Below are 23,526 nucleotides of genomic sequence, written 5' to 3' on the forward strand. Positions count from 1 at the left end.
AGTAAAAAATAGTAAAGAACAGGAACAGGGATATTAAGCAGAGAGCAGTGAAAGACTCAGATGGCTCAAATAAATTTTAAAAGTGATAATGAGGAGAAGAGGAGATAATAAAAAGAGGAGTCACATATGAAGGAACAACAAAACTATGAAGAAATAAAGAAAGTAATTGTATTGAGAGTGACGTGCAATTCTTTCTTTCTTCTTTTAAATTGACTGCTATTCCTGACAGGCAAACTAGCATGCCAAAGGTTTTAGAAAAAGACTGGAAAGGTCGAGCATGGTGGCTCACGCCTGTAATCCCAGTACTTAGGGAGGCCAAGGTGGGCGGATCACAAGATCAGGAGTCTGAGACCATCCTGGCTAACAAGGTGAAACCCCATCTCTACTAAAAGTAAAAAAATTAGCCAGGCATGGTGGCAAGTGCCTGTGGTCCCAGCTACTCAGGAGGCTGAGGCAGGAGAATCACTTGAACCCGGGAGGCGGAGGCTGCAGTGAGCCGAGATTGCACCACTGCATTCTAGCCTGGGCAACAGGGCGAGACTCCAACTCAAAAAAAAAAGAAAGAAAGAAAGAAAAAGACTGGAGATATGCAGTTTCCTAGGGTAACACATTAAGAATGAGTCACACTTTTGAATATGTAACTACCACCTAAAGCATACCTTTTATAAGTGTTCCTAATATCATACAGAGTTTTAAAAGTGTACATACATGTTTAGAGACATTTCCATATGCTTGGCTCGTGCAATTGCTTCATCTCTCTCCTCAATGGCTAATTGCAGTCTAGACATAACAGCTTTATCACGTTCCTTCTGCGCAAAATACACTTCTTCAACCAGAGCTACCAAAATATATAAAGCAAACAATCAATCATAGAAAATAAAGGAGGAATGTATACCTTTAGCAAAAATAAAAGCCATAAGTAATTATTATTGCAAGAAATACTCATTAAACTGAATTAGTATCAATTAATCAATTCAGAAAATAGTATTTTTAATAATAGGTACTGCAAAACTGGGATACCACTTCATACCCCTAAAAAGAGCAAAAATTTAAAGGTCTAATAATAGCAAATGTTGTAAGCCTGTGAAATAAAGAAAACTCTCATACATATTGCAGATAGGCAGATACATTTCTACAACCATCTGAAGAGCAATTTGGCAACGTTTATTGAAGTTGAAGACAGGCCTAGCCTAGCAAATCCCCTCTTTGATATGTAGCCTAGAGAAATTCATGCACATATGTAAATGTAAACATGTACAAAAATACTTACTGCAGCATTGCTTATAACAGCAAAAGGTTAGGCATAACCCAAATGTCCATCAACATTAATAGGAATAAATAAATTACATTCAGAATGGAATACTACCCAGCATTTAAAATGACTTGACTATGGACAAATGGACAAATCTCAAAAACAAAATGCTGGCAAAAATAGCAAGTTTCAAAGTAAAACAACTCTACTCACTACTTATGAATAGACGCAGTTAGTAAAAATAATACAATGAGCAGGGCAGGCACAGAGGCTCACGCATGTAATCTCAACACTTTGGGAGGCCTAGGCGGGCAGATCACCAGGTCAGGAGACCAAGACCATCCTGGCTAACACAGTGAAACCCCGTCTCTACTAAAAATACAAAAAATTAGCCAGGCATGGTGGTAGGTGCCTGTAGTCCCAGCTACTCGGGGGGAGGCTGTGGCAGGAGAATGGCATGAACCCAGGAGGCGGAGGTTGCAATGAGCCGAGATTGTGCCACTGCACTCCAGCCTGGGTGACAGTGTGAGACTCAGTATCAAATAAATAAATAAATAATACAATGATCATGAAAAGGGTAAACACAAAATTCAAAACAGTAATTATCTCAGCAGGAAGGTGGAAGGGGAGGAAAGAAAATGGGTAAGGGAAGAATAAAATAGGACAATGCTGTGCTGTTATAGTAGTGCACAACTGCACAGAGCAGGGGGCACTGCCGATATAGATTTGAATACAAATGGCATCATCTAGATTTTTGCAGCACTGTATCAGGAGCTTTAATGTTATCTGAAATTATCATTTCTTAAGCATAATTTTATTGTTTGTATGTCTGAAATCTTACATAATTGTTAAAAACATTACTGCAATGTGGGCCAGGCTGTAATTACATGGTGGCTCACGTCTGTAATCCCAGCACTTGGGGAGGCCAAGGTGGGCGAATCACATGAGGTCGGGAATTCAAGACCAGCCTGGCCAACATGGTGAAACCCCCGCCTCTGCTAAAAATACAAAATTAACCAGGCGTGGTGGCGCATGCCTGCAATCCTAGCTACACAGGTGGCTGAGGCAGAATTGCTTGAACCCGGGAGATAGAGGTTGCAGTGAGCCGAGATCACACCATCGCACTACAGCCTGGGCAATGAGAGCGAAACTCCATCTCAAAAAATAATAATAATATTACTGTAGCGTTAGACAAAGAGGGCCTCAAATACATGAATCACTGAACCAAATTTTATTTATACTGTCGAACTACAAAATAAACTTCAGAAATATTTTGAAATGCTCTTTTAGTTTGTAAAGTATTGGATCCCTCCCCACGGATTGTTACAGATTAATATACAGTTAATCAAGATAGTTATTAGGCCCAGCATGGTAGCTCACACCTATAATCCCAGCATTTTGGCAGGTCAAGGTGGGAGAATCACTTGAGCTCAGGAGTTCGAGACCAGCCTGGCTAACATAGTGAGACCTTGTCTCTACAAAAAAATAAAAATTTGGTAGGCCGAGGTGGGAGAATCACTTAAGCCCAGAAATTTGAAACCAGCCTGGCCAACTTGGTGAAACCCAGCTGGAGCCTGGGAGGTACAGGCTGCAGTAAGCTGTAATTGTGCCACTGCACTCAGCATGGATGACAGAGTAAGACCCTGTCTCAAAAAAAAAAAAAAAGTTATTATTATATTTCTTAAAATTGTAAGTAGTGGAAAAGTGGTGGTAGAGTATTCAGCATGGATCGAACTAGCCAGTCAGTTCACACCCTGGGCAAGATGGCACAAAATTTCATTACACTACTCAAAACAATATGTAATTTAAAACTTATGAACTATTTATTTCTGAAATGTTTCACAATATTTTCAGACTTTGAATAACTGAAACCATGGAAAAAGGAACCATAGATAAGATGGGACTACTGTATCAATTCCTCATGCTGGTTTTTTGTTGTTGTTGTTGTTGTTTGTTTGTTTGTTTTGAGAGTCTCATTCTGTTGCCCAGGTTGGAGTGCAATAGTGAAATCTCAGCTCACTGCAACCTCCGCCTCCCAGGTTCAAGCAATTCTCTTGCCTCAGCCTCCTGAGTAGTTGGGATCACAGGCGCCCAACACTACACTCAGCTAATTTTTTGTATTTTTAGTAGAGATGGGGTTTTGCCATGTTGGCCAAGCTGGTCTTGAACTCCTGACCTCAGGTGATCCACCTGCCTTGGCCTCCCAAAGTGCTAGGATTACAGGTGTGAGCCACCACGCCTGGCGCCTCATGCTGTTTCGACAGCAACTTCTACCAACTGTACTACACAAAAATGAATTTTACTTTTCCCTTCTAATGCTACAGAATATCCTACCAGTAAGAGCAGTAATAACAGTTTGGAGAAACCAACATGGTGTATCTTGCATAGTATGGTTAATAGCATGGTATATGGAAGAATATGAGTTTTAACTGTGATCTAAGGTATTAAAGGTTAGCAACCTTGTTTTTGTTAATTTCTTACATTATTTTAGTTGAAGTTTGGGTATATAAAATCGGTAAAATACCACTATTCATGATGTTATGAAAAATTAAATTAGAAAATATATGAAAGCTCTTGGCCAAATAAATAAAGTGGATCATCAACAAATGTTAGTTCCATTCTACCACTACAGTAATGATACTCAAACCACAGTCACAATGACTTAATTCCTAGACATATTAATAATGTGGTTTTGATTAATTTGTACTACTTACATATTAAAAATCTAAGTCAAAATTCCTCAATTTTTAGCCTTTTTCATTGGCAGGCAAAAATTATGTAAGGGACTGAAAGAAAAATTATTCCGAATCCATTCTATATTGTATGCTGCATACCATATTTATATTAATAGTTTATCAAAAATATTGCAGTGGCTCACATCTGTAATCCCAGCACTTTGGAAGATCAAGGCAGGTGGATCACCTGAGGCCAGGAGTTTAAGACCAGCCTAACCAACATGATGCAAACTCATCTCTACTAAAAATACAAAACTTAGCCAGGCATGGTAGCTCACGCCTGTAGTCCCACCTACTTGGGAGGCTAAGGCAGGAGAACTGCTTGAACCTAGGAGGAGGAGGTTGCAGTGAGACAACATCGTGCCACTGCACTCCAGCCTGGAAGACAGAGCAAGACAGGGTCTCAAAAATCAAACAAACAAAAATATGGTATTCTAAGATTTTTTTAAGTTTAACATTATCACATACTTCTAAGTTGCCTCCTTAGTGCAGCAGGCAGCACATCAGTCTAATAAAAATACTTCTAATTTGTAGGCCAGACAGAAGGGACAAAATGATGGTAAATAGTGATGTAAGCATAGATCAACACGCTACCCTGAAATATTCTGAGATATCAAAAGGTTAAAATACTAACTACTAAACTTTAAATGCCAATAGGTTTCCTTTCATTTCTATAAACTGTGGCCAGATCTTTATACAGTTACTTGTAATGCAAGTTATATACCACTTTACATGAAATAGTACCTGATGAAAGAGTAAGACTAGCATATCAGGTGCTTTAGTAATAAGTCTAAACATCTCTATGCTTAAAAGTAAGTGTTATATACAGAGGGCTTCTTTGGTCCTGTGTGATCAAGAGAAAACACTTTTTTTTAAATGCTACTTCAAATCCAAAGATGTATATGTACATTTAAAGGATATTGCCATTTAAATATTCTAAGGTTAAAATTTTAAATGCCAGAAAACACACATGCACAAACACATAAAATCTGGTTATAGAATTTATAAATGATAAGAATGTTTTTCAAAATTAAGGTATTACTCTAAAGATTCAATGCAATCCCTATAAAAATTCTACTGTAATTCTTCACAGAAATAGAAATAGAAAAAACAATCCTAAAATTCATATGGAATCACAAAAGACCCCAAACAGTCAAAGCAATTTTAAGCAACTACCATTTAAAATATATCACAAAGCCAGAGTAATCAAAAGAGCATGGTGGCTGGGTGTAGTAGCTCATGCCTGTAATCCCAGCAATTTGTGAGGCCGAGGCAGATGGATCATCTGAGGTCAAGAGTTCAAGACCAGCCTGGTCAACATGGTGAAACCCCATATCTACCAAAAATATGAAAATTTGCTGGGCATAGTGGTGCATTCCAGTAATCCAGCTACTCAGGAGGCCGAGGCAGGAGAAGCACTTGAACCTGGGAGACGGAGGATGCAGTGAGCTGAGATCACGCCACTGTACTCCAGCCTGGATGACAGAACAAGACTTTGTCTCCAAAAAAAAAAAAAAAACCAGCATGGTATTGTCATAAAAACAGACACACTGACCAATGGAACAGGATAGAGCATCCAGAAATAAACCCACACAATTATGGTCAACTGATTTTCAACAAAGCTGCCAAGAACACACAATGGAGAAAGTACAATCTCTTCAATAAATGGTGCTGGGAAAATTAGATATCTGCATGCAGAATAAAAACAAGCATCATCCCATCCCTTATTCAAGAACCAGTTTAAAATGCACTGAAGACTAAAACATAAAACCTGAAAGTGTAAAACTACTAGAAGAAAACACGGGGAAAGTTCCGTGACATTGGTTTAGACAGAGACTTCCTGAATATGACCCCAAAGGCACACGCTATGAAAGTAAAAACAGACCAATAGGATTGCATCAAACTAAAAAACTTCTGCACAGTTAAGGAAACAACAGTGAGAGACAACCTACAGTGTAGGAGAAAATATCTGCAAATGACACATTAATTAAAAGAATAATACCAAAAATATACATGGAACTCGAACTACTCAAGAACAATTAGCACGACCAACATGGTGGAACCATGTCTCTACTAAAAATACAAAAATTAGCCAGGCCTGGTGGCATGTGCCTGTAATCCCAGTTATTCGGGAGCTGAGGCACAAGAATTGTTTGAACCCGGGAGGTGGAGGTTGCAGTGAGCCAACATTGTGCCACTGCACTCCAGCCTGGGCAACAGAGTGGGGCTCAGTCTCAAACTAGCAAATATTTCTCAAAAAAAGACAAATGACTAACAGTTATATAAAGAAAGCTGAACATCTCTAATCACAAGAGAAAGCCAAACTAAAATCACAATGAGCTATCACCTCACCCCTGTTAGATTGGCTATTATCAAAAATATGAAAGATAACAAGTGTTGGTGTGGATGTGGAGAAAAGCAAATCATTACACAATGTTGGTGGTATTGTAAATTAGTACAGCCATTTTGGAAAACGGTATGAGGTTCTACATGAAACTAAAAATAGAGTTACCATGTGATCCAGCAGTGCCACTTCCAGGTATGTATCCAAAGGAGTTGAAGGAAGTACATTAAAGAAATGCCAACACTCCCACGTTCACTGCAGCATTACTCACGATAGCCAAGATATGGAAACAACGGATATGCCAAACAATGGATAAATGAATTTTTTTTAATGTGCTACAATGGAATACAATACAGCCTTTAAAAGGTAGGATTTAGGTTTTTCAGCTGGAAAAGCTGAAAAAAAGAAGGAATATTCTGTCATTTACAACAACATGGGTAGACCTAGAGGGCATTATGCTAGGTGAAATAAGCCAAGCACAGAGAGACAAATACCTCATGATTTCACATATGTGGAATCTAAAAATGTGGGACTCACATAAGTAAAGAGTAGAACAATAGCTACCAGAGGCTGGGGGTGAGGGTGGAGGAGGAAAGGAGAGATCTTGGTCAAAAAATAAAATTTTCAGTTCGACAGGAGGAATAGGTTCTGGTGATCTATTATACATCAAGGTGACTTATAATGAATAGTAATGTATATTTCAAAAAGCTAAAATAATAGATTTTAAATGTCCTCATCACCAAGAAACAGTAAGTATTTGAGGTGGCAAATATGTTAATCAGACTGATTTGATCATTTCCCAATGTATGTACATGTACTGAAACATCACATTGCACTTCATAAATCTGCAAATCATACATCAATTAAGGGAATAATATATACAGTTATTATTTGTCAATTAAAAATAAAACAAAAAACCCTCAAAACCAAAATTAAGGTATTACTGAATGACAATTTTTAACATCTATTAGATGTGAAATTTGTTGGTTATAAAAAATCCTGATTCTGGAATTCAGTACTTTCAAAGGATCAATATGCAACTCTCAAACATTTTTAGTAAAGAAAACTTAATTGTAAACACTGAGCTTTTCCAAGGTGGATGACTATTACAAAGTTCACTAGAAAATCAATATAGCATTTTAGCTGGAATTTGCTCATTAAACACCCACAGCTCTAATGCAAATTATGATGGAATGAATAAAGCAAATACGCATGCTTCTTTCTTTTTATTAAATGTAAAATCTACTGTTAATTGCATCTCATATGTCATACAAACTTTTCTCCTTAACTATTAAATAGAAGCTTTAACAAAAGTCATTAGAGATTCTCTTTCTTTGACTTGAATAAATTTCAATATTTGTTCAGTAAAGGTTCACAGCAGTTAAATTACATTAACAAATATTATTAGCTACTATGTAAGCCAACCAAGTAAAATACTTATAGTGTAGGTAAAACAAATCATTGGGTGTTTACAATAATATTTGGATATCTCCATTTTTAAACATGGTTATCAAATATCCTATAATTCTTAGTCAAATGAGAAAGATTCAGAGAGGATCACCCACACCCCCCTCAACCAAATACTCAAATTTGTTTAGTAAGCTAATTGTTTTCTAATATGGGCAAGAGTAAATATGAAGAAGCTGAACCATACTAAGTATGAGTTTATTGAGTCAAGGCAGAGTACATATTTTCTTAGTAGACCCAAGTCTATTGACAAATCCATATTCCACACTTTTCAAACTACTTTTAAAATACAGTAAGAGTGAGACAGTACCTTGGATAACATTCTAGTTTAAACATTGGCTCATGATTCTCTAAATAACATAATTTGGAGGACAGACATTTTGCAGGAAAAAAAAATCCATCTGTTAACATCCTATAGTACTTATGTAAATATAAAAGGCTAAATTAAAAAGAAAAATAAATCATTAGGATTTTAAACATATCAAACAATAACTGGATAATAATTCATGTTGGAAAATTCTAAGCAATATACACAATAATTTTGTAAAAGACCAGATTTACTACATATAAAAGAATCTCAGATTCTATGAATATCTACCATTACAGTTTTACATGAGCAATAACCATCTGGAGAAGAATTATAATGATGTTACATTGATTCCTTGCAAATCTGAGAACAATTGGCATTTATAAAACCACCAAATATATATTCTAGAACTACAAACACTATATATTTTAATCTCCTTAATAATTGTAATTTTTCCTTCTTTGTATAAACCGGCTATTGGAAATTTTAAAATAGATGGTAGATGACCCACACCAGTAGAAAATTAACCAAAACCTACTCAAATTAGTTCAATGTTTCTGTTTTTGCCATAACAATGCTGAATTCAACTGATTACTCCAGAACTTCTTTCATAAATGGGACTATTTATTTTTTAAAACTAGACTTTGCAACATTTTATACAATTACTTTGTAAATAACTTTTTCTGATTAAAAAGTAGTACAAACTCATAAAAATTTAAAGGAGAAAAATATTTAGTATAGCCTTGTAACCCTGTAATTAAAATAAGCAGCATATGTTTCTATATGCTTCAGTACTCTTCAAAAACATAAAATAGCACATGAAATTTTATCATTTGGACATGCTATATATGATTCAACTAAGATGCTCCTAATATGAGATTATACAGTTTCCAACTATTGGCTATATAAACAACACTGTAATGAATATCTTTGTATACACCTTTATGTATATACATACCTAATTAAGAAAATTACTAGAAGTATTATGATGACTAGATTAAAAGTCAGCTTTTATTTATTTATTTTTTTTTTTTTTTTGAGGCGGAGTCTCGCTCTGTCGCCCGGACTGGAGTGCAGTGGCCGGATCTCAGCTCACTGCAAGCTCCGCCTCCCGGGTTCACGCCATTCTCCTGCCTCAGCCTCCCGAGTAGCTGGGACTACAGGCGCCCGCCACTTCGCCCGGCTAGTTTTTGTATTTTTAGTAGAGACGGGGTTTCACCGTGTTAGCCAGGATAGTCTCGATCTCCTGACCTCGTGATCCGCCCGTCTCGGCCTCCCAAAGTGCTGGGATTACAGGCTTGAGCCACCGCGCCCGGCTAAAAGTCAGCTTTTAAAACTCTTTTTTTGTTGTTGTTGTTGAGACGGAGTCTTGCTGTGTCGCCCAGGCTGGAGTGCGGTGGCCGGATCTCAGCTCACTGCAAGCTCCGCCTCCCGGGTTCACGCCATTCTCCTGCCTCAGCCTCCGGAGTAGCTGGGACTACAGGCGCCCGCCACCGCGCCCGGCTAGTTTTTTGTATTTTTTAGTAGAGACGGGGTTTCACCGTGTTAGCCAGGATAGTCTCGATCTCCTGACCTCATGATCCGCCCGTCTCGGCCTCCCAAAGTGCTAGGATGACAGGCTTGAGCCACCGCGCCCGCTAAAACTCTTAATATATACTTCAAACTTTCCTCTGTAAAGTTGCTGTAAATTTATACACTCAGTGTCAGTACAGAAACTGTTCAAGATTAATTTGAAAATTATGCAAAATAGTATGTTTCAGTAGCAAGACTGAATCAAAAGCATTTTTTAAAAACCCTCGATTACTATACACATGTATTTACTATAGAAAACTCAAAGATTTTATAAAAAAGTTTTCTGAAAATATGTTCTATGCTTACATGAAAATATGTTCTATGCTTACATTCAAAGATTTAATATATGTGATATTGGAGCTACCTTTTCCAATGTGAAAGAGAAAAGTTTATCCCTGAAGCATTAAAATCAGTATTGATAATTGTATGCCTTTTGAAATATAACTTAAAAACTTTTTGTGTATTTACTAAACAGACTATCAGTATTAAATTTTAATAGATACCAATATGAAAATTCTTTGAAATATAAGTGCTATCTAAACATTTTCTAATCTCATTTCCTCTTTAGAATCATTAGACATATGAAAAAGTCTTTAGATAACTTTCTGAAAAGTTTTATTTTTGTTATTTTTATGTTGTAAATACCTTAATTACATATATTTTCAAATGCTTGACATTATGCTAAAGTCCACTGTATGTTAAACCCAATAAAATATTTCCAGCTGTTGGCTATTCTTACATATAACGGATCCTCCGTCTACTCCAATTTTATTGTTTTTCCAGAAAAAAACCAAACTTTTCTAGGAAGCAAGGATACAAAATTGGTTATATTCTTTCCTCAAGTATTATTTGACCTGGCACTCGTCAGAATTCATTCTGATTCATATCCATAGAATTCTGTAGCCAAAGATAGTAATATAATCAATAGTCTATCAATATTTCTACCTGCTGTGTTTCACAGAGATGGGCCTTCATGTTATCTGAAATTAGTGGCCATATTCTTGAAATCCCTTTTCTTTTCAAATTAAAAAAATAAATACAGATATAAATTTAAGGCAGCATTATAATTTAATTCTGTTAAGGCATTGAAGTATTAGGTTAAAGGCTAATACTTTACATTACTAATACTTATCACATTTTATTGATGCCCATTATATACACAGAAAAATGAGATTCCAATGTGTATTATTTCTTAAAGATAAAAACTATGCCATTTTCTATTCTGGTAAAGAAAATTAACTCTTGTTCCTCTTAGATGGTCAACATCATCTGAGATATGATACATAGTAACAGATAATCTTTTCACAAGAGAATAATGTAAACATTTTCTATAATATAATTTTTTTTCCCATTTTAATCCACTAGGGTATCTTGATATACTTGCTATTAAAGTATATCAATTAAACTCCTCTTCTCCCTACCAAAAGAAAATAAACATTTTCTGTAATAAAAATATATTGACAATATTTTTTTTAATTTACAAAGTATCAGTCTAAATTTGCATGCATAGAAAGAAATCTATGTTTAAAGAGAAAAATCAAATGCTTGCATCATCAGTACAAGTAAGTTAAGCAAATTACGTAACCATTGAATTACATGTTAAAATGCAGTAAGATAGATTAGAAGATAGATAGATAGATAGCTAGATAGATAGATAGATAGATAGAGACTTAAAAACACAAGACTTAGGAACTAAGGAGTTCTTTTGGCTAAAACCTAATATTGGCTTTATTTCAGTTTAATTGGAAGAGGATCTCAAATTCATCTTCTCCATGAGATATCAGGAACCTGGATTTCTCTTTGTACCAAAGGTTAATAAGAAATGTGTCTGCAAAAGTCAAACAGCATTAAATACCAAAAACTGATTATTATTCTACAGGAGTTGTTCTGTCATTCATAATCTCTCCATGCTCCAACCTTCCACAGCTAATCTTTAATGGATGACATGCAAGAAAGAAAAATAACTAACATATAAAGCAGAGGCTCTAAAGTGAGCTTTTAAGAAATAGAAAAATAAGGCTTTTAAAGAAATATAAATATTTTAAATTTCACAAAATAATATATAAAACACTATGTAAATAAATACTTTTATGTAAAATTCAAGCATCATCTGCATACTATAAAAGCAATAGAATAGAATATAATAGAATAACAAAAATTAAAGAGACAAAAAACACTAGATAATGCCCACTGGGACTGTTTGGGAAAAATGAAAGGTTTAATTGAACAAGCTATTTTTAAGACGCATAAAAACACATCATCACTGACATAAGAGCAAATTAATGGATGCAAATCAGGCCATAGCATACTATCTCTCATTGTTAAATTCAATTGAACTAAAACCAATTTTAAAATGCTTGTGTTTTAATGACTTTTTTTAGGTGAGAAGAGATACATACCTAAAGAACAAAAATGCAATGTTTCTTCTCTGCTTCTCTAAAACATCTCCTAGCATTTGAAGGTCATTCATACAATCTTCAAATAATATTACCAACATGTATAATTTAATGAGCTAAAACTCAGTAAAAAGTCTTAAACAGCTACAATGAAGTAAATAATTAACACACAGGGAGTGAGATGGTCATTTCAGCTTTTCCTAAGACTAAATAAGACCTACTTATTAAACATTCTAACTTTTTTTTTAGAGATTTTAACTTTTAAAAAATATTTCAACGCTTTTGAAATAAGGTTAATTCTAAAAATCAAGGAAAACTCAAAACTGGGGATCAAATTAAATTATTAATAAAAATTCTTTGTAAACTGTTTTAACAAAAGAAACAAAAATCAATTCCTTGTGAAACAAAACCATATATAAATTACTATCCCATACTAATTATATAGATAAGTATGGCATAGTTATTTACATAATCACACATTTAGGAACACTTTGAGTATGTCCTCTATTAGACGAAGAAGTCTTGAGAAAACAAGATGGTTACAACATCATCATCTTATCATCATAATTATTATTGAGTGCCTTCTATGGGTTAAGCACTTCATAAACATTATCTCACTTAAGCATCACAACAACCTATAGTAGATTTTAACTAATGCTTAGTGAGGCTGTCATTACACATGATAAGTGGCAAAAAGATTAGAACAAAGGTCTGAATTCAAAGTCTGCGCATTTAACCACTACTTAAAACATGTATGGTGTATTATGATTTCAGAGAAGTAATAACAGGCAAAAAAAAAAAAAATGCCTGAGATCCAAATCTGTCTTATATGCTGATCTATATTCAGTGTCTAACACAGGGCCTAGAACATAATGAGTCTGCAATAAATATTTGTCTGATTTGTAAAGAAGTAAGCATAGTTCCTGTGAAACATTTAAGTGCTTAATAAACAGTATCAATGACGGTGACAATGACAATAATGATGGTGAAGTGAGAAAGGAAAAGAAAGGTAAGGGAGTCAACCATCAGAGATTTTAACATGATAGGGGGCACAGCTGAGTTTCAAACTCTCATAAAATCACATTAGAATAACAGATTTGTGTTATGAAAAAACCAATGGGGAAACAAAGGAAAAAGACTTGAAGCTAAGTAACGGTCTACATAAAAGTTTATCATAGGTACACATTGCATAAAAGCTCAAATCTTTTGCACCCCATTTCTTTTATTTTGAATTCACATTTGAGTAAAATGTATTAGTGATATTAAATATCTGTATCTCAACTGCAGTTTTATTAATAATCAAATACTTTGTTTCTTCTTCTGTTTGTCCATTTTTCAGTTTAGTGCCCTTTCAAAATCTATTAACAGTAGCCCATTAATTTTTACTTAAAAGCCAAACAGAATAAAATGTCTTTTCACAACTGCTGGCAATAATGACATCAAAGATTTAAGAATTTCATAAACATAAAGCAACAAAATAATATTAATTGGAGACATAACTTACTGAGTACTAGTTATATATCATGTTCTTTGATATATTAACACTAATCCTTAAAATCATCTGGTAAGTTGGCTAATATCCACATTTTACATGGGAGAAGATAAACCCAAAGAGGTTAAATAACGTGCCCAACGGTAGAGAATCAATATCAAGTGTCCAAGCTGTAATTTGAACCTGGATCAATGTGACTCTAAGGATTTTGGTCTTCCCAATTGCTCCAAACTGCCTACTGAGAACTGGACATCTTTTGTTTTATGTGGTCTTGACTGTACCAGAGTCTTATAAATTATACAATCACCTTGGAAGACAAGATAGACTAATGTATATATGATACATAATAAACATAAAGATATAAAAATAAATACAAGGAAAAGCTGAAAGACTAAAAAAATGGCATGGGTAAAAAATGGCAAAACTGGATCACAGCCATCATATGGTTTTCATAAAACCATATGGTCTTTATGTCTCAAATTTTAAGATTAGAGTGCAAGTAATTTCTTAAAAAAAATTACATCTTTTGAAAACAATGTTGTTTTTTTTAACACTAAATCTATGCTCATTATAGAAAATCTGAAAAAGGCAGAAACTGTTCACTGAAAAATTAATAGTTTCACTTAAAGGCCACCACCATTTGCCTCTTATTTTATATAACATACATGTATATATATTGTTATTTTTATAAAATTATATTATAGTTTTCCCTATTTCTTTCACTTAATAGTTATGAAGTTTTTCTCATATCCTCAAATATTCTTAATTATTATAAAATGTCTCAAATTATAAATGTATCATAACTTATTTAATAATTCCCTTATGGTTAGACTGTTTTTAATTCTCTTGCTATAGCAACTAATATTATATGAGTATCTTTATATATAAATCTCTGTATTTTACATACTCTAAGAAAACGCCTACTATTTCCTTAGGGTACCTCATATTTTAGTTAACATTTTATTTTTAAAATCTGTAGACAGATTGTCTCCTATTTGCTGTTTCCAATGTTTAGTTTTTATAAATATTTCTTTTATTGTGAAGTGGTTTGGTATTTTTAAACATATATATTCTGTTTAAGTACATTATAATACTTATGTATGTGTGCGTGCTTATATTTTGCCAAATACACATTTTATTTCAAATATAAAAATGAGCAGTCATAGAAACAAACATCCATGCATATGCGGATTATTTGTTCTTTCACATTATAAGACATAAAGAATTCATTAGATGTAATCATAGTCCTATACTGCTCTTTTTTCTATTAAGATACTAACAAGGTAGTTTTTGTTGTTCTGTTTTACTTTTTGACTGTACCTCCTATTCATCAGATAGAAAATAAGTTTATTTAAGACAAGCTTATTTAAGACCATACATAAAATGGGAAAATATGAAAAAGTTCAAAAGTCCACCAAAGGGTCAGTTACCAAATTTTCTGTTGTTTTAAACCAATGAATTTCTTCAGCAATTCATATTTTTATTTTGACATAATAATAATAATTCTTTCTAATGTTATAGGCAAAATACTTTGTCTCTTCTTAAAATGAGATAGAAGTAAAATATTAAAGAGGAAAGATATACTTTGAAAATTTATACCTTAAAAAAACTTTGGGGAATTTTCATTTTCTGTCATTTTTATAAGCAAATGGTTGGACATATCTCTTTTAACTAGATTGTTTTGTTCCAGAGAAACTAAATAACACTATTATTTTCATCAATTTAGAATGCTATAAACATTTTATTAAACATCTTTTAAATAATTGACATTTATTAATATATTTTGTTATTAATGAGAAATATAATAATAAGAATAACAAAGTAATCAAATTATTTCCATTTTATGAATGCATGATTCAAACTGTTCAAATGGGAACCCTTAAATAAATACCAATAAATAAATATTTGAAGTATCTGCTTGGCTACATTATAAAAAAATTAAGGAGTAAATATTATTGCTTAATTAGGTTTCCCCTCCAAGAAATAAATGGGCTAGGGCTAGGCAGACACATTAATTCATGATTTTCAATAGGTTATGAAAACCCAAATCTTATTATTTCTGTAAGACATATGCAAAGTTAACATTATGCAAATGCCTTAAAACAAAAATCTTGTAATAGTATCCAAAACAAATTTATTGTAATAGTATCCTAACAATTAGTATATTTATATATTTGATTATGAAAAGCTAAGAAATTGCCAAGTTGTTCTGAATTTATATTTGAAATACTTATTTTTAACAAACTATTAATTTTCCTCAAAATATGTTGCTCTCATATTTTCCCACACACAAAAATAAAAATGTTATGGTAGTTTAACACTAACAGAATAGCAACCATCTAGTATTCAGCTGGTGTATTTATTTATGGTCATCTTTGTTATATTTTCATAGCAATGTTTAGTTCTATTTTCCACAGTAATGTTTTAAAGACAAGCTCTACTAGTTAATCAAATCTCTGACCTAAAATAATTCTTTCACATATGTAATCCCATTAAAGTGACTTGCAAAGCATGATGATAACCTCAGACTAATCACAAAATTCAATTGTTTCTTAAGAGCATTCCAAATGATATAAAAATGTTAAAATCAGTGATGTCTAAAATGGCTCTGAATGCTAATGTCTATTACTCTATGAAATTTCTCTTTCCTTAACATACTAAAACAATGTGAGAGAGACATTCACAGTGGCATACACAGATGGAGATCACAGACTATTGAGAATCATTTCATTGTATCTATAACATATCAAAAACACATTAAAAAATTTCTCCTTGCAAAGACCTGTGAGTAAAGATAGACTCCAGAACATATGTAAGGTAATCATTTATAATCTGAAAGTTTGGCAACCTTTCACTTTAATCTCGGGAAAATATTATCTCTATTAGCATCTACATCATCAGATGAAAACTTATTAATTGCACAAAACAGATTTTTTAATCAAATGTAGGTTTCCATTGGCAATGAATATGTGACTATCTTCATACAAAGGAGAAGTATTTCCTCTCAACAAGCTAAAACAATAAGTGGTATTTGAACTGCTGGCTGAAAGGTAGAGGCACTGGTAATCATTATTTCCCCTTGTTTGTTCAGCCCCTTCCAACAAAACAAACAACCTTTTTGTGATTGGATTGACATGGTGTTAACAATGCATTTAATGCCCAAATCAGTATGAATACAGGTAAAGCTCTCACTAATACCAGTACCAGGATGTTAAAGCCACCTATTTTCTAAGCAGCCAAAAAAGAAAAAAAAAAAGGAAGAGCTTCCCCTCCTTTGACAAATAAGCCAGTATGCTAGTATTCACCAAGACACATCATATAATAGCCTTGTGCGGGATTCTTCAGGCCATATGTTAATACTCCTCTACTATACCTGCTGTATTTTCAGCAATTTTCGCTTCTGTTTCTTTCTCTTGGAGTTCCAGCTTAAACTTTAGTTTTCTCTGTTCTTTATCTTCTTCAGCCAACTTCTGTTGAAGCTAAAGCACATTAAAAAAAAATCATGGATTTTTATCTCACAAAGGTCTTACAAAAATATAATTAATTTCAAAGTTTTTGGTTTTTTTCTTAGTTCTTATATAATATTATATTTAACTGCCTAGGTATATAACTCCAGAAAAAAATTAAAAATGTAAACTATTTGTAAAGTAATAATTACCTGTAATTATATAGAAATTATAAAAACATCCCAATATACACTTAATTTATGTGTACATGTGCATGAATAGGCAAATGAAATTCAGAAGACTAACACTATTCTTAAAAATAACTACTGCAGGTAGGGTGTGGTGGCTCACGCCTATAATCCCAGCACTTTCAGAGGCTGAGGTGGGCGGATCACCTGAGGTCAGGAGTTTGAGACCAGCCTGGCCAACATGATGAAACTCCATCTCTACTAAACATACAAAAAATTAGCTGGGTGTGGTGGCGGGCACCTGTAATCCCAGCTATTCGGGAGGCTGAGGCAGGAGAATCACTTCAACCCAGGAGGCGGAAGTTGCAGTTGGCCGAGATGGCGCCATTGCACTCCAGCCTGGGCAACAAGAGTGAAACTCCATCTCAAAAGAAATAATAATAAAAACAACTACTGCAAAAGCAGTCTCATCCATCCTTTTTTCTTAATGCAAAATATTTGGAGGGGATTTGCCTAATAAAATAATAGATACCACTGCTTTACAGTTTCTCTTATTAAGTCCAATATTTTGAAACAAAATTAAGACAATAATCTTAATATCTGATACAAATCTCCCTTTGATAATACTACCCCATCATATTCCATTTAAATTGGTATTGACACCTGACTCATAATTGGCATTTAATAAATAACTGCTAAATGAAAGTACAGAAAACGTCTCATACAGAATCCCTCCAAATGTTTTTTTAATTCTTCCCTAGGTTTTTGTCATTTTAGTTGTTTTCCTTCAAACATGATCAACATTCCTAACATCATGCTTCAGTTTCATTAGGTCACACAACTAGAATATTAAAATCAGAGAAGTATGTAGAGGTTAAAAAAAAAGAAGGCATAGAAAATGTACATTATTTAGTAAAATTATTTAATGATCACATGACTATAACTAGAATAAGAGTCAGAACAGAAGATAAAACATAACGTGACAAATTGGACTGGACAAAATGCAGCAGTATAAGATTAACACAAGGTAAATGACAATATGGCCAAGTCTTGTTACTGAAATGTTTAATTACATATATTACTGAGGTCAATTACGGGGCACGGATACTAATAAAGAAAAAAATTAAGATAGTAACATGAAACCAGTACGTTCTATCTCTCATTCTCTATAATGCTGAAGTAGAGTTTTACTAAAATTTGAATGAATCTTTTTTTTTTTTTTTAAAGATACCTATTCAAGGAACCAGGGGCTTATGAAAAAGGAAGTGCTAATGCGGACCAGCAAGGTAGGAAACCAAAAAAATGTTTTCATTGTCAACCCTTTAACTTAACCACACCCTGATGGCAAGGTATGGCAAAAACATAAAGCTACTGTTAAATGATTAAAGTACAAAATAAAACTGAATTATGATGGGCAACAAAGGAAATTTAGAAGATCAACAGCTAAAACCATACTATGCAATTATCAGACTTTCCATATTATACCTTTTTATTGCTTGTTCTGAGAATATCCAATTCTTTTAGAAGAAATGCTATTGTCTTCTCTTTATCTGAGTCTGAAGTAACTTGACAAGGAGTCATACATTCATAATGCATATCATTGTGCCTATGTTCCATAATGCTGTAATAAAGAAACTGATTAATATTTCAGAGTAAGATAAACTAATTTTTTGACATTTTGTATGCTACTTGAGAATAGTATCAACTTGTAAGTAAACAGTATAAAGGAAGGGAAAGAAAAAGAGATGGGCTGGTTTTTTGAAGGCCTTATATTAAATTTGTAAGCATAGGTAAATCTTGGAGTCACTAAAAACAAATTTAGTGAGGGCTGGGACAGTCAGTGCAGCTTTATTTACCATGTATATCTCCTGTTGTAATTATACTAGATATCTCATAATCTGACTTTAGCCCAATCTTTACTATTTACATGTGGTTATAAAATGTTTATCCCTACTTCATTCTTCTGTGCTTCTACTCCCCAATATGTACTCCAACCTACACCTTAGTAAGAATCTGAAAAAGGGATGGGAACTATCAATACATCTATTTCATTATATCTTACTATCTATTAACGTATCTACTGAATAATTTGAAAGTAAGTAGAAATAAAAGCTCCTATGCAAAACTCTGTTAAAAATAGTATGCTGTAAAATATTATTTTGTCTAGACTGAAAATATATTAGTCACTGAAACTTCTTTTTAAATCTAATAATAATTTTCTAGCACATGACTAATTATCAAAGTTCCTTAATCTCATGAGTAAAAGTATCAGGTATCACAAATTCAAATCCTTTCATGAGCTAGGTAGGCAAGGTGAATGGGTAAAAGCTGAGAATGTAAAATAATAAGGAAGGCAAATGGTAGAGCACAAGGCCCTTTTAAAAGCATTCAAATTCATTTAAACGAAAAATAGTGCTAACCCAAACCAAAATGCATGTTTGGGCTTACCTTGTCCTGGAGCTGCCAGCTTTTTTACTTTCGTGAATGATATCTCATGTAAATCAATTTAACAGTTATTTCCAAATACATAAAGAAAGGTCACAGAAAATAATATTGAACAAAATGGAATTAAACCTCACTGCCTTTCTTCAGATGCAATTTGTGCTTTTTCACTTAGTTAACTAGACATATTATACCTATATCATGGAAACAGTAGAAAACCCTGATAGATTCGCCAAGTTTTAATAAGTTTTTGAATTAGCCAACACCAAAAAGAAAGAAGGAAAGAGGAAGAAAGGGAAGAAGTGAGGAAGGAAGAAAAAGTTCTTCCAATTCCAACTTTCTCTCTCTCCGTTTTTTTTTTTTTTTTTTTTCTTTTTCTTGAGACAGTCTCGCTCTGTCGCCCAGGCTGGAGTGCAGTGGCACAATCTCAGCTCACTGCAACCTCCGCCTCCCAGGTTCAAGCGATTCTCATGACTCAGCCTCCTGAGTAGCTGGGATTACAGGCATGTGCCACCATGCCTGGCTGACTTTTGTATTTTCAGTAGAGACAGGGTTTCACCATATTGGCCAGGCTGGTCTCAAACTCCTGATCTCAAGTGATCTGCCTGCCTCGTCCTCCCAAAGTGCTGGGATTACAGGCATGAGCCACCACGCCTGGCCCCAATTACCACTTTCTAAATCTAAGGCTATGAGCACTTACTTGTATTTTTCAGTAGTGGAGTAAACAGACTGATCATCTGGATTAGAACTGATGATCTGAAAATTCCTTGATCTCTGCCCTGGCCATTCTGTGTTCTCATATGATATTTCATTAACTAATTCAGGGGATTTTCGATGCATACTTTTTTCAGAATTCAGAGTCAGTTGTTCATCTGGCTGTGTACTTTTATTTATCCCTGTAGTTTCTTGTTCAAGATAACTGTGGGTTATGTCTGTATTTTAAAAAAAAAGTAACACATGATATATTAAACACCGTAACTACAGATTAAATCATTCAATCAAATAAATATTTTTGGAAACACTCTTATAGTTTTAAACAGATAGTTTCTAGTCTTAATCATACTGTAATCAGATAAGCATGGACAGTGTGGTTTTTGTCATCAAGACTTCCATTTCCACAGTCAATAGATATTTAGGACAGTGGTTTACAATTTGGCTGCATGTTGGAATAACCTAAGGAGATTTTTTTAAATCCTCAGAGCTTCAAAAATCTCGGTAAGACCTAGTCTGTATTTCTGAAGATCCTCAAATGATTCCAGGATATGCTTAAGGCTGAGAACCACTGATTTGAAGGTATTATTTTCTAGATTAATTTTTCTAGATTTCTGAAAATAGTATACAATAAGTTAAAGATTATAGTGAAGTGATAATGTATGTGGAACTCTGGTATTAGACTGCCTGGGTTAGAATTCCAGCTTTGCCAAATGCATCGCTTTGGGCTCAACCCATCCTGCCTCAGTTTCTTTTTTGTAAAATGGGTATATAATATTGCTGTTGAGGACTAAATTAATGCATGCAAAATACTTGGCCTAGTGTCTGACACATCAATAAATATTAACTATTATTTTTGTAATCATCATCATATTAAAAGGGACACAATACAAGAATTATTTCTAACCTCCATCTTATCCTATATGTATTATACATTAGAAAAGATACTTTGCAACGCGTATCTCACAAAAATTATCTTAAGCTACAGATAGTACATAATGGCTATTTCAAAGGGACAGTGTGTATTTAATGACACATTAAAGTTTTGGGGAGAAAATGACACACAAATACATACACAAAGCAAACTCGTTCACTAGTAAATCAGCTCAACAGGCACCAATACTGATTGCAACTAGTATTTTATTATTTGGAGCAGAAATATTTCTTGAACTTTAAAAGGCAGATCAATCTCACCTGATTTTTGGCAGTGTCTTCTTTAACCTACCAAACTTAAAATCCTTGGAGGCAGAAAAGAGTCGTTTTATTTTATCTTATTTTTTTTTTAGATGGGGTCTTTCTCTTTTGCCCAGGCTAGAGTGTGGTAGTGCAATCATGGCTCACTGTAGCCTCCCCTCTTGCCTTGGTCTTCTGAATGGCTGGGACTAGAGGAGCGTGCCACCATGCCTGGCTAATTTTTATGTTTTGTAAAGATGGGGTCTTGCTATGTTGCTCAGGCTGAATTGTTTTTGATTTTTTTTAAAAAAGGGGGGTGCTTATAAATAAAATACCTCTCATAAAAATATTCATTTTTTAAGAGAAAATCATTAGCTTGTATATATGCTGAAATTAGGTATAGCCAGTGATGAACTCCAGATCTTGGACATTATTCTTACTGGTAGCTGGAAACTAGATCAGTATCATTTGCTTTTGGTAAATTACTCTCATATCACTCAGAAGAAATGAATTAGAAGAGAGAATGTGCTATCATAATTACACATTGTAAGACAGCTGTGAAATTTCAACATTATATTGTTTTAACTTAAATCAGACAGTTTTAGGAACAGATACATCTGAAGATTACTTGTTCATTCTTGACATTTCAAAATTCTTACTTGGTTTGCATTAGATGGTCACCATGCTACTTTTCTGTAATAGGCCGGCATTAATATAATGAAACTCTCAAAATCTGAATGAGAAAAGTTTACAAATGGGCACTAAGGAAAGCCTCTATATTATTAACAGACCATGCTTTATTATACTAACATAACATTGTAGGTAACTCAAATGAAAAACAATCAGAAATAGTTACTGAAAGCATTATCAAAATAACAAAAATTGCCCCTAGGGACATATTTTTTAAAAACTCTTAAGCCCCACATTCTTCTTCAGTTTATGAAGTGCCATGTTTCTTCAAAAGGAAAAAGGATGGTCCATGGACCACTGCCAACTATAAAAGCCCCCAGGTCCCCATGACAGCCCCACAACTGCTTCAGACTCTTAAGTCCCAACTCTTTTTGGCATGTTCGAGACCAAATTTACCATTATCTACAACTGGTCCCAAGTTTTTTTGTTTTTGTTTTTTTCTTTGAGACAGAGTCTTGCTCTGTCACTCAGGCTGGGGTGCAGTGGCACGATCTCAGCTCACGGAAACCTCCATCTCCCGGGTTCAGGCGATTCTCCTGCCTCAGCCTCCCAAGTAGCTGGGATTACAGATGCGTACCACCACATCCACCTAATTTTTGTATGTTTAGTAGAGACGGGGTTTCACCATGTTGGCAATGCTGGTCATGACCTCCTGACCTCATGAACCGCCCGCCTCAGCCTCCCAAAGTGCTGGGATGACAGGCATGAGCCACCGCACCCAGCGTTGTCCCAAGTTTTAACCACCATATTTCGAGGTCTAATTCAGTATATTTTTCCTTTCAGTTTTTTATTCCTTACCTCCTGGTGTTTAGTTGACCTTATCCCTGCTATTTAAATTTGCTATTTGTTTACTAGTTTTATAGTTCCCTTTCTTCGGTTTTAACCTAATGTCAAATTTTGTGATCCCCTGAACTCTTGATAAATCACCACTATTTAACTTGTGACCACACTATCTTCTTCAAACTTAGAGCAGATGTGGAAACTTCCCAATAAGAGCTTCCCAATAAGAGGGCTCTTTGTTGATCCCTCCTGCGTCTTAGTAATTACAACCCCTTGAAGTTTTCTTACAATAAATCCATCGATTTCTGACACACTCTAGACTTTCATTCTATAATTTAATTTTAAATGTTAAAAATTTGTAAAGGACCCATACTGTGTGACTTGGCTCTATTTCTGGATATTTCTCATTTTGTTCAGTAGTAAAAGCTTTTAGATTTCCAATTCAAAAGGCTCATCAGAAATTTGGAGCCTGCTCTGCAAATCAGACTATCCATACTCTTCTACTGAAAATTTATTCAAAAAAAAATTTTC

At 34.1% G+C, this 23,526-nt stretch overlaps 1 protein-coding gene across 3 annotated transcripts in view; it reads right to left on the reverse strand.

The window, feature by feature from the left end:
* Positions 1 to 23,526, reverse strand: part of MIPOL1 (mirror-image polydactyly 1) — a 373,501-nt gene that overhangs the window by 278,529 nt on the left and 71,446 nt on the right. For all 3 annotated transcript variants that reach the window (XM_033188223.1, XM_033188225.1, XM_033188224.1), the window contains 4 exons: positions 20,342 to 20,573; positions 18,685 to 18,820; positions 16,939 to 17,044; positions 709 to 838 (listed from right to left, as the gene is read on the reverse strand). In XM_033188223.1, coding sequence (XP_033044114.1) covers positions 709 to 838; positions 16,939 to 17,044; positions 18,685 to 18,820; positions 20,342 to 20,573 — 604 coding nt within the window. The remainder of the gene's footprint in view (positions 1 to 708; positions 839 to 16,938; positions 17,045 to 18,684; positions 18,821 to 20,341; positions 20,574 to 23,526) is intronic.

This window comes from Trachypithecus francoisi, unplaced genomic scaffold (assembly GCF_009764315.1).
Source record: "Trachypithecus francoisi isolate TF-2019V2 unplaced genomic scaffold, Tfra_2.0 Lachesis_group3, whole genome shotgun sequence".
NCBI classification, from domain to species: Eukaryota; Metazoa; Chordata; class Mammalia; order Primates; family Cercopithecidae; genus Trachypithecus; species Trachypithecus francoisi.